General features: G+C 42.1%; 1 protein-coding gene across 1 annotated transcript in view; it reads left to right on the forward strand.

The window, feature by feature from the left end:
- The window catches only part of LOC142970987 (copine-8), an 83,634-nt gene that overhangs the window by 26,592 nt on the left and 43,974 nt on the right, over nucleotides 1-13,068 (forward strand). The window contains exons 3-5 of the mRNA XM_076111539.1: nucleotides 2,466-2,512; nucleotides 3,935-4,038; nucleotides 9,256-9,295. Of these exons, the coding sequence (XP_075967654.1) occupies nucleotides 2,466-2,512; nucleotides 3,935-4,038; nucleotides 9,256-9,295 (191 nt within the window). The remainder of the gene's footprint in view (nucleotides 1-2,465; nucleotides 2,513-3,934; nucleotides 4,039-9,255; nucleotides 9,296-13,068) is intronic.

Raw genomic sequence — 13,068 nt, forward strand, 5'->3', positions numbered from 1 at the left:
TACTTATAGTACAAACCTTATCTTCCTCTTCTATAAGCCGTCAACCAACCTATAACCTCGCGTAACTGAGCTACCCGCATACTCGATCGTGCGCTCGGTCGCAGCCATTACGCACAGCAAGTCCGCTACTCGCACACCAAGTCTTCGACCATATATATATAGATTTTGCAATTTGCAAAGGCTAAAAATAAAAGTAAAATAATATAATATCAAATATAAAGGGAGAAACACCTTTAGTGTGTCAGAATATCATTTGGTTACCATGTGTCCATTTGGGTCTCCAAATATCCTTTGAGAGCTCCGCCTGGATCTCTTCATGGAAGAAACACTGTAGAATGGTCATACTTTGTCCAATCTTCTTCAAATTTGAGGCAGTTGTTCACTGATAGTGTAGTTACAGCCCTATACCGTCCTTTACCTGTACAGATACAGCCACAGGCAGTTATTTATACTGAAAGATACTTTTTTATTTTATGCGGACAAAAATCTTCAATTTTTACTGACTCCAAAGGCCCACTGCTCTGTTTCTGTATGACCTACAGGTTTTCTGACACTTTTGATGCATATAGTCAGAGTGGTTCAGAAGCTACAGCCATTTTAATTTGGGTATGTCATTTTAGGCGGTTTTGCTCCAAAATAGGGGTGGAGTTGAACAGGTAACAATATAGTTATTGAATACAAATCAAACCAAGAGTGAGATCAATTAGTTAAACTAATAGTGTTAATATTTGAACTTTGTACTTGAAAAGTTGGGCCCCGAGGTCAAAAAGGTTAAGAACCCCTGCACTAGACCCTAAAGAGGGTGAACACTGTGTACCGCACCCGGGCTCTATTAACGCAAGTAGCAGTCAGCGGGTAGAGGACGCGCCAATCTCACCCTCTGAACAGCAGGGACAATCAATGATGAAGATGGGAGGCGGGTGAAAGTGTCGTTGTTGACGTTATTGTCTCCTAAATATAAAGACTAGTCGGAAAAATGCAAAGGTCAGCTTCATTGTCTGGGATCTGTTTGGCTGTGATGACGCACATCGGAAAACTCAGCTTTATCTGTAAGTGAACTGATAAATTAGCTTCTACACAACACAACAAGTAGCTTTATACTTTCCTATACTTCGTATCCAGCACATTACTTTCTTTGCTCGAATAAGGATTTGTCCCCAAATGTTGGACTATTCCTTTAAGAGAGTTTTGTGGTGTGTTGAGTGGTTTGTAAATGTTAGAAGTCAAAAAATAAGATAATATCATCATTATTATGAAGAGGATATTTGTCGTATTGAGGTGTTTATTTGAGATTATGATGTCAGGATGACTTTCGGTGGTACTATGACCCACCACACACACACACACACACACACACACACACTGCTTTTAAAGAACTTAGTACGTCAGCACATTCACAGAAGCATGGGATAAAAAGGACTCAAGGTGATGATGACAGTGATGAACCCGATGACGGGAATGACAGTGATTCACATGATGAGGATGATGTGGAGGAGGAGGAGGAGGCAGCTCAGGCTTTACCCATACATTGACTCTTTCGCTGAGTAGCACTTGTTGTTATGCTGAGCACGGCGACTTCGGTCTCATTATGTGAACCAGCCCGACAGGAGTAAAGAGCAAGGAGGTGGAAGGGATGAGGAAAAAAAAAAAGAGAAGGTCTGAGACACTGGAAATATAGAGATCCCTTGGATCTGTCACTCGCTGGTGGAAAAAAAACAACCTTTAAATGTAAAGAGCAGTGATCCAAAAAGAAAAGCAAGACGTTTGGTACAAGTGGGATAGAGACGTAAAGCCCTTCAAGATATAAGCCGCAAAACCATGAAGAAGTTTTCTTTTATATTATCGGTTTAAATCTGTCTGTTCCCTAAAATATAGTTTCTATCAGACCCCAGAAATAAGAAGGAAGATCTGTGTGTGTGTGTGTGTGTGTCTGTGTGCGTGTGCGTGCACGCCCATTGATATGTCACTTATCGGAGAAGAACATCAAAGGGCCTCCTGAAATGAAGTGTATGATGAGTGAGCTCAGTAATTTGCCTTTTAGTGAATTGTCTCGTTTGGGGGAAATTGCATAATGTGCTGTAATGATGTCTTTCACCATCTGAAGATGGGGAATATGTTTGGGCTTCATGAATACAACTATTAGGTGCTTTTGATGTACTGTCGTTGTTTCTAATTCATACATTTATGGCTTGTTAGTCATGCTCTAATGGAGGCAATAAATACCGTGACATTTGAGTTTTTTTAATTTATTTATTTACTTGGTGTTTTTATGAGTAATGTTCCTTTATGCTTCCCTTAGTTATCCTAGCCGCCAGTCAGAAATATATATGTCATAAAGAAGAATCCTATTGTGCTAATAGGCAGCTAGTTGTTAGGTCCAGTATATGAATAATTGAGAAAGTTTTGTGGACTTTTAGCATGCAGAGTTAATGATCTTTAATGTCACGTGTGTCTGTTCTTCACAGTTTGTGTTCTCTACGCACAAGGCATGGGCAACAAGGAGTGGAGAGAGGTGAGAACTACAGAGGAGTATGTATCACAGTATGTCGCCTCACCAGTCTTCATCCAAAATGCGTCATTTCAGCACAAACAGAGACAACAACAGACTCCACTGTTGCTTCTCTGCAGCCTTTACATTCTATTCACTCATCAGTTGGCTAGCTACGGTACAACAAGAGGCTACAGCTATGCTAGCAGCGTCGTAAGGCTGTGCTTGTGCACGGCGGCGCTTTGAGGTAAATGCTAATGTCGCCGCGCTAACATGCTGAGGGGTCATTCGTACGCTCCCAGGCTCCTCATTGGTCGGGGCAAAACTGTCTTGCTTGCAAATTTGAGGTCATAGGTTTTAAGCAGTGTAACAGCAGTTGGCTATAAACGGGAGGTGGCTGCATTCAACACACTGTATTGACTCAGGGAAACATACAGTGAATATTTGAACACATCTTTAAAATGTGTCACATTAATATTTGCAATATAGAATGCTGTATTTTTGTAGTCCAAGCCACGGAAAAGTTAGCAGTCGACAAAAAAGCCATTGGGATTTTTCCTTTTGATTTTTAGATTATTGCTAACAATAAGCTCTGTGGCAAACGCAAGTTTATGATACGTACATGTTTGGTTCAGCAAAATAATGGACACAGATGAACACCACTTTTAGGGTTTTTGAAGTGTGAATGCGATGGGGCAGAAGCAAAAAGCTAGTTGGGCTATAAATGAACTGCACCACGGTCACATGATCGCGATCATATACAACGCGGCCGTGAGGCGGACTAGTCGGCGTGATGACGTGTTGTAGTCTCATAATGTACAACTGGAGCTGGTTAGTTTAGCTTCAGTCACGCCATCGTGGAAGCTGTAGATACTATGAAGTAATAGTGTTATTGAAGTTCTGGTCAATTTCATTCACTAACATGAACTTCTTGTGATCGGTAAGCCCGCTTTTGTGCTCGCAGACACAACCAGTACCGACAGCTTGTTTATGAGTGAATATTCATGAATCTAAATGAGGGGGCAAATATTGCACCTACAATCATCCCCAGTTATTCAGAGTTCTGAGTAGCCCATCATCTGAATGTATTATAAACAAATGCCAAAGCGGAACCTCCCTGACCCCCATTGGCTTGATACCGCATCTGCTCTGCATTCATTACTCTGTAGCTGCCGATAATCTTCCGGAACCAGCCGCTGCCCTGACGTGTCACCTGAGGAGTGATCAGTTATGAGTTCTGAGTTTTAAGGCTCGGCGAGCTGCAGAAATATTAAACCTTCAGATAAACGGTTTCATATCAACGTGGACATCTGCATAGATTGTGAAGATTTGGGTCATCAAACTGACATTCTTTTGTGGTCCCAACATTTAGAAATACAGAGATATGTTGAAGAAACTGTGGTTTTCCCAAAAGGTATTCTTATCCGTCTTCCTTTCTCTGTGTAGTTTGGGAGAACAGAGGTGATTGACAACACGCTAAACCCAGACTTTGTGCGGAAATTCATTTTGGACTACTTCTTTGAGGAGCGACAGAACCTGCGATTTGACTTGTAAGTAACGCCGACACCTGTGTGTGTGTGTGTGTGTGTGTGTGTGTGTGTGTGTGTGTGTGTGTTTGTACGTGTACGTCATTCTGGTATTAATATTTGCTGGAATCAATTCTTGTTCTGGCACCAGACATTGTAAAGGTCAAATAGCATTTAAGGTTCAAGAGATGATCTTTGGTTGACTCAAATGTTGGAAGCCTCTTCTAGAAAACATCTCTTTCACATCATTACTTCCTAAAATAGGCTTCCATTAAACCTCAGTGAGGCTCCAGATGTCACCTGCAAAATGTGAAAATTATTAGATTCCATAACTATTTGATTCTAGTTCTACAAATATGGCTGTTTTATCTTAGATTTGTATCTCTTTACTGGATAGTCGTTGGCGAGCAACACCGTTATCTACTCAACTCTAATTAACTTAATTTCACCAAGAGAAGATTAAGTAGATCGCACAATGCATGTGACACTTACTATTAATTGATACCACCTAATAAAGGCTTATTATATAACAATTACAGCAGTGGTTCTCAAACGTTTTCTGTCGCGCCCCACTTTGGAGGAAGAAAAATGTTCATGCCCCAACAAAATTGTAACAAAATGGTCTATGTTGAATTTTTATTGAAATAACATTTTGTGACTCCTCCATCTGTGCTTTTTCAAATAATAGAATAAAGAAAATTGCAATCACTTTTAAGTAAACCAGATTGCTCCATCAGACAAAAACTAATAAAATGTGCAATCACTTTGTTAGAACAATGCAAATAAAGTTATATCTGTGCAAAAAAGAACTACAATTTGGCAAAAAATAGCTTATTGCAATTGGCTGCAATTAACGTGTTTTGCACTAAACATCTTTTCAAGATAACAATAAAGTGCAACCTGTGAAAAACTAAACAAAACAAGTTCAAATATTTGGCTATAAAGAGTTTTACACTGCATATGTTTTCAACAATAACGTCCAACCTGTGCATATCTCATAAAAATGAGATACTATCTCATAATAATGAGATATGTATCTCATAATAATGAGATACATATCTCATAATTATGAGATAGTAAGTCATAATTATGAGATGCTAAGTCATTATTTTGAGATAGTATCTCATTATAATGACTTACAGGATCTGTAATTTTTCCTCACAGTGGCGGAAACGGGCTTCCATACTTTTCGTCATGTATTTATTAATTACTTTAACAAAAAAAAAAAGGAATTCTGCATTTCCCCCTGCGCCCCACCTGTAATACCACCGCGCCCCACAGTTTGAGAACCACTGCATTACAGGAACAAGGGCTTAATTTGATACAGAAATGTACTGAAGAAAGAAGATAATTGAACACACTCATTATTTAGTGCTTTAATGTAGATTTAAAAGTTGTTTTCAAAAGTTATACACTGACAAATCTTCCTAACTCAGAGCGACTTATGACACAGAAGTTTATCATAGTACATCACTGAGACAGCTTCATCTGTTAAGATGCATTGCTGCGCTCATTATATTGGTTGATGGCAAATTCAAAAGCAGTATTGGTATCCGTCCAATATCACTCTTACTGATATTTGGCAGACTGTGGAATTGGCATGCCTACTGCTAAGTACATTCTCCGAATTAGTAAAGTAATAAAGCACTCTGTTCCCTGAATTGCAAATTGTGCTGAGTTTCAAAGTATGAGCCTGCTCTGCATCTGTTCGTGGCCTAAAGAATACACGTATATACATATCGGTATGGGCTTGTATCTGTGGAAGAAACCACCTTGTGAGCACTGTAGCACATAACGTTATATTATAAATGCACCTGTTATAAGCTCTTCTATAATAATAGCGTTCCCATGCACAGAGGCATAAGATGCTCTCTGTAGGAGACAGTTGGTCGTTAGCGTCATCAGGCCTTCTTTTAGGTGAAGGGATTCTCTTTCTCAATTTGCTCTCAGATCACATTTCTCATTGAATTACAGAGAGGATTTCAGTGGCTTTATTTTATTAGATGGAGACTAATTATGTTATAATCTATGATCCAGGGAGCCACGTTGGCAACCCAACTGGGATCTGAAAGTTAGACTCTGAAGACGAGTTTCTGTAGATGTCGTGTGTGTGTGTGTGTGTGTGTGTGTGTCCCTAATTTACTGTTGCTGTATTAGCATTGGTCCTGGTCTAATAGCATGCGTGTGTATCTGCACTATTGTGAATGCATCATGCCGGTTTCTGGGGGAAATAAAATAGTGGTGTGCACACAACTTTCTTGCTCTACACTTTGATGACCGACTCAGTGATCCACCTTGATTACCGCTCATGTGGCTGTGCTATTTTCATGCATCTTGCCACCTCTCTGGCCATCACACTGTTTAAATTACAGTGAAAACAAATATGGGGGGTAAAAGGAGGTCAATTGGCTGGATTTCCTGAGTCAGTGGATCACCGTATGGTGTCTCTTAGTGCACGTAGAAGCCATGTTTTTCCCCCATGCCTGTGCTAGTGTTTCAGTATCTCAGCTGGTTGCTCTGTCACAACACATCCTCGTATTGTCATCTCAAAAGAGACGTGTCAGCGGGCCACGTGGACAGACCCTCTCCAAGGCAAAAAGCGAAGACGGGGGCGCCGCTCGTGCTTATGTGTGCGGTTTCGCCATGGTAACCATAGCAACCTGGGGGGGGGGGTTCCAGGGGGGGCTGGCAGCAAGTGTGATATAGGAGCGGACAGAGTTCCTTCAGGGAGAGAGGAGCTTTTAACCCATCGTCATCATCTCCGCTCTGCCTACACCACTTCCACATACAGCGCTGTGTTACGACTTGGTATACATCAGCACACATTACTACCAGTTATGTTGTTTAACTTTATGATTCCAACTATGATAAAAAAAAAAAAGTTTTGAGCTGCTCGGATCCTCTGAATCACTTCCAGGTGCTGCTATGAAGAGCCCTGTTTGTGTGTGTGTGTGCGTGCTTATTTACGTGTCCTGTAGCGACACACACAAGACGCACACACTTCCCTAGTGGTGCTGTGGCATTTTCATGCTCAGGAGATGTCAGGGCATCGTGACTTTCTATGCCTTCTCGTTTGTTTAGGTTTCTGCATAAATGTATGAATACATGTCGCTGTGCCCGCGGTCTCTTGAGTGGTTCTCTGAATGGATATGAGCATCTGAGGAACAAAACGGCGCCCTGGCTTTTTGTCCGCCCGTTTGAGTGCGTTGGTGTCCCGCACACGTGTGCTCCTCGCTCTTGCTGACATGTCCAACAGCCGCAGATAGCCGGCAGAGGGAAACACGGTCTGAGACGAGGGCAGATGAAAGAACGTTTCCTCCCTCAGGGCCGCGAAGATGGGATCTGTGTGAAGATGTTATGAAATACTACAGTGTGTCCTCTGAATGTGAATTGTGAGACTGCACCGTGTGTAATGCACCTCTCTGCAAGCCTGCATCGCCATTTATAGTCAGGATACGTATTTCAGCACAGTGTAGCATACAGTCATTCTACTACTCTGGTGATCCTCTACCGTTTCAGTGCCACCATGACGTTGACATTTTTGATTTGTATTGCAATATCTCAACAACTATTAGATGCGTTGCCATGAAAATTTTGAAATTCATGTTCTTTATAGGAGGAGTTGTAAAAACGTCTTTCCCTCCCTTTCATCTATAGCACCGTCATCAGGTCAATCGTTCACGCTGTATAATACTAATAACATTTCCATCAGCCTCAGCTGTGTGTTTTGTGCTAAAATATTAGCATGCTAACGTGCTCAAATAAGACTGTTAACATCGACATTCTGCAAAGAAAGCTAATGCCTGCACACTTGGTACACACATGCCGCAAAAAAATGATAAATGACTACGTTTCTATCCTCCTCGGATATTTGTGACATCAAAATATCTAATAATATCCATAATTTATACACCATAGGCAAACAAGCTCTATGATGGCAGGTGTGGTTCATCCCCAAAAAAAACATGATGATTAAACATCAACAGTTAACAGTTCAATAAAGTACATTGAAAGAGAGTAATACAATCGCCATACTTTTAAATATCACACATATTATATTTATAAACATGTGAGGATGAATATGTCATATAAGAAACTACATCCTCCAGGTTAGCCTTACACCTACGCGATTTGCGTATTATTTAATTTTCTTCTAGCAAAATGCTAACATTATCATGGCGAGCGAGTCAGCATGCTAATCTGAGCTAATTTAGCTGTGTTTGTGTACAGCCCCACAAGGCTACGAGCTTTAGGCTCTTGTTTCTTCACAAGGAGCAGAGCCATGAATGAGTAACATGGGATTTATTTGTATTATTATTATTTATTTCCGCCCCCTCAGCTTTATACAATTACAGTGAAACAGGGTGTCTTGATTTGACAAGTTTACATAGAAAGTAGGGTATTTGTCTGTTTGTCCGAGTCAGTAGGGACACATGTGTGGATGACCGTCTTTATGGTTTGTCCAGTTGAACACGCTGACAGCTGAAAAAGTCACAGACGCTGATGATAAGACATAATGTGATTGTGTTTGAATACTCAGTCATGCTTCAGATTTAGATTCATGTAGAATCCTAATTACCCCATGCACAACACACACACACACACACACACACACACACACACACACACACACACACACACACACACATACATATCCCTGTACTTCTATCTTTGTGAGGACACTCATTGAACTAAGGCCTTCCCTGGCTCCTTACCCTGACCTCACTCACTGAGTGAACGGCTTGTCTGATTGCTTCCCATTCTTTGGAGCGTAGCCTCTGCACTGGAGGCGCCATGTCCGGACGCATCATCGCATGCATCGTGTGTCGCGAGACACCTGCAGGTGGAGTGGAGGAATAAAATGCAGGAATAATATTCCAACATGCGTCAACAAATAGCGCGATAGCCCACTGAGAGACACGCTAATACGCCGAGACGGAAACACTGACAGACACTTGTTTACTCACTGGCACAATATTTCTCTCCGTTGCCTCGCTCACATGTATGTATCACTGCCAATTAGTGCATTTAGCGTCACTTTAATGGAGGATGCCTTGGAGCCTGTGATGCTGGGAAAGTGAAATACCCAGAGCCTCCGGCGAGATCGTCGGTGACAAGCTGCTTGGCCCCATTACTGATTTACTCAGCCTGTAATCCCTGTCGCATTCGCAGCTGAGCTCCTGTCACCATCCATCTCTTCTAATGCACTCACTCTCCGCTCTCTTTTCCCTTTTTCCACAGGTACGATGTTGACTCCAAGAGCGCCAACCTGTCCAAACACGTGAGTGCTCAAAGCTTTTTTTTTTTTTTTTTGGTGCGTGCAGTGTGACATGTACGATTGCGTTTATTTTTTCGTCACTCCCCACTTTTGCTGATTTTAATTCGGTGTGAGTGAGTGTTTGTGTGAGCCTGATTGCTGTCCTTGTTATTACCTCCCATAGCCTCATTTCAGCCACATAACAGCAATCTGGCCCTTACAATGAGTGTGTTTATCCTCTACTGTAATAATAATAGCACATTCCCTGAGCGGCCCGGCGGTTCATCTCGAAATTAAATAAACACCGATAGCCCCTGTCCACCCTGCTTTTCACACTGATAGCAGTGATTAGCATAGTGGTAATTAGGAACAACAATGTGATAACTTTAGTCAGTAATGGCTGTGTCCTGCCTACTGAACTGTGGGGATTGTAGTTCAGACAGTCAGCGGTCGTGCCGTTGAAGGATTTCCTCGGTAATGTAGAGCTGGCGGGAGGGTCGTACTTCATACTCGGTCCTCTCATCTAACTCCCGGCAACAAATCAAATCAGCGTATTTTCCAAAAAGTCTAACTTTTCCTTTATCTTTTATTGTTCCTTTGTCGTACAATAACAGGGGAAGTGACTGTTTAAATGATTAACTTCTGTCCATTCACTGAACTGTTTGTGTATCCTGACGGTCCGTACTCGTCTGTAATCTTGTGTGCATATCTGTTTTCATGAAACCGGCTTTCCAGCAGTATCTGAGACATGTTTGGGCAGGTGATTGCCGCAGCAACGGTCAATACTGACCTGGACTGTCTGATAAAGGGAAATCGTTGCAACAATAAAAATGATGGGAGGCAATAAAGTATCATACAACAGCATTATTGGCATAAATTTTATATAATATTTCTAAATATTTGTCTTTAGTGTATGTTCACCTACAAAATAAAAATGGTTGTGTTTTTATTACCTTAGAATGTGGCTTTCATATCGACATACAGAGCGCGTCGTCTCCATTGAGCCGGTCGCCATGTTTCTACAGTAGCCCAGAACGGACAAACCAAACACTGACCCTAGTCACCCTAGTGCCCTCTGCGTTTTTTACATTTCTTGCGTCAGCCACTGTAGTCGTGCTACACGCTTTGGCACACGGAGAAGTTTGAGTCGGTTGCAACCTGCAACCTCACCGGTAGAAGACACTGCACCTTTAAGTAATATATCAGCTGAGTAAGTGAAACATATGATATCTTTCTGCACATTATGTTTTAAAGGGAATCTTACAGTATTTAACGTCATGTAGGTTTCAGTGCAGAATCAACGTACCGTATTTTCCGCACTATAAGGCGCACTTAAAAGCCTTTAATTTTCTCAAAAAACGACAGTGCGCCTTGTAATCCGGAGCGCCTTATATATGGATCAATTGGTTAATTGGTTGATCCATACTGGTTGTACACGGCGCTCTGTCAAAATGTTTCAGTACGACTGGTAAACTACAAAGCCGCACCGCGGTAAACACCGGTACTGTGCTTACTCCTAGTCCAACACCACTTGTGTGTATAAAGACCCCAAAATGGCACCTTTCAAGAGACACGCTTACGACGCTATTCTATTCTATGCGCCTTATAATCCGGTGCGCCCTATATATAAAAACAGTTCTAAAATAGGCCATTCATTGAAGGTGCGCCTTATAATCCGGTGCGCTTTATAGTGCGGAAAATACGGTAGTGGTGTTTCATGTTAACATTAAAAACCATCAAGTCTCTGAGCTCCTAACCAGCACAACGGTTGAAATCGTGGGGCGTATAGATGTAGTTAATCTACCCTCAGCATAGAAATGTGGCATTTACATGCAGTATCAAGGAAAGGGAAAGAAAAGATAGTTATTTAGCGTTTTAAATCATTATGACGTTGATAATATAATGGAGCTGCAAGGCTGTGTCCTGGTCACTGATTGGTATCTACCTCCAACAATAGCTCATTTGGAGCTTACGTCAGAATTTAGTCGTTGTTGTTGTTTTTTTTTGTTGTGGTTTTAAAATAGCTCTATGAAAGCCATTAAATGCACTGCTGGCATTTATTTGTCAGTAACTGTATGAAATAAATTGAATACTACAGTGAGAAACACTCGCAAAGCAGATTTAGTCCCTCTTAGTTTCCCCTCAGGATTTTCTCTCTCCTCATCTGTGGCTTTGTTGTCTCTCTGGATGCAATCCATCCCTCTTGTGCTTTCCCCGTCTCTGTTTCTTGTCTCTCCCTCTCGCCGTGGCAGTCTGTCACCTTTTCCTTTTATTTCATTGCCGTACCCTTGTTCTCTCACTTTCTCTCTATCTTGATCTCTCCATTCCCCCCCCCCCCCCATCTGCTTCTACCTTTGCCTCACTTTCTTGCGATCAATAATCTCATACAAGAAGAGACAGGCATGTTGGCTCGGAGGCAGCGTACCATGCAGGTCTCAGGAAGGGGGTGGGGGAGTGGGGGGCCAGAGAGCCAATCCATTAGATGGTGTTTTGACGTGGGAGCCGTAGGCTGCAGGGGAACACCTGGGAACCGGGTGAGAGCGGAAAAAAACCACACGCACACGGTCCTGATCATGATATCTCACTCATTTACTGTATATCTCTGTATGCAGATAGACAGGCTGACTCTTGGGTTGCCAGGTTGTGAAGATGTGTTTATCCTCCAGCAGGAAACTTTTGTATTTAATCTCTTTAATTGATTATCAAGACCCTCAAATGGACCACTTACCTTCTGAAAAAACCTGCAGGTTCCTCAGATAAGTTTTTTCCAATATTGTAGTATTGATTTTGAAAATCTCGGCATGAAACTTCTCCAGCTCATGGATGAGAAGCACTGAGCTCCCAGCATCGTCTCCATAGTATCCATATCCAATGTTTTATCCTCCTCCTCCTCCGCCGCAGATCTCCGTCTTATCAAACTGTTGATTTTTCCAGAACATTACTGAATGGAGCTGCACCCACACACAGCTATCTTTCTTTCTTATTAAATCTTTTTTTAGCCCACGCTGTTGTATATTTAGCCATTAGTTGCTCACAGCCAAATCTCCGATGGACCTCACGCTGGCAACAGCCAAGGTTGCTAGGCGATTTGGGACTTTACTGCACAGCCTCTACGTCATAAACAGTGGAAAATATCATGAAAAATATAATTTTCCATTGTTATTTCAGCACTAGTGGCCAACACAAATTTGTTTATGGCAAAGGAGAGTCTTGTGACCGTATCTGTGCAACACTGATGGGTTCAATGAGGTAGACGGGTTGACACGGAGCAGGCTAGATGGATGGCTGTACAGCCAGAATAACCCAATTTTCGAATCAATGGAGCAAAGAGAATCCGTTGCGTTAGTGCCGCTCGGAGCGGCTCCAGTCAGATATTAGAGACGGCGTCCAATAAGACGAACGGTCTCAACAGCGTGCCCCCTGGTGAAACCGGGATCGAGGTGGCAGGTTTTCTGTAACAGCTTCTATACAATTAGAGGGAGCGACCTGCCGTACTGTTACAGAAGTTGTGTTCCGAACTTTTATTTTGAAGGCTGCCATCGTTTTGCGCAGACAGACTAACATTTTATGAATCCCACATGGTCATGCGTACACATTTAGTCTGCAGCTGTCTCCAGGACCGATGCACACACATTTTGTGTGCGTATACTCTTCTCTCCATCTCACTGCCTTTGCGTCTCTGCCAGCTGTGAAGTTTCATTATGGGATGGCAACTTAATCTACCAGGAAAGTGGTAAGGGAGCAGAGTGGGGCTCAATCTACCCGGCAGTATTATCCGTCAATAGGGAACATGGAGA

Source organism: Anarhichas minor, unplaced genomic scaffold (genome assembly GCF_050575085.1).
Source record: "Anarhichas minor isolate MPS153535 unplaced genomic scaffold, ASM5057508v1 ptg000045l, whole genome shotgun sequence".
NCBI classification, from domain to species: Eukaryota; Metazoa; Chordata; class Actinopteri; order Perciformes; family Anarhichadidae; genus Anarhichas; species Anarhichas minor.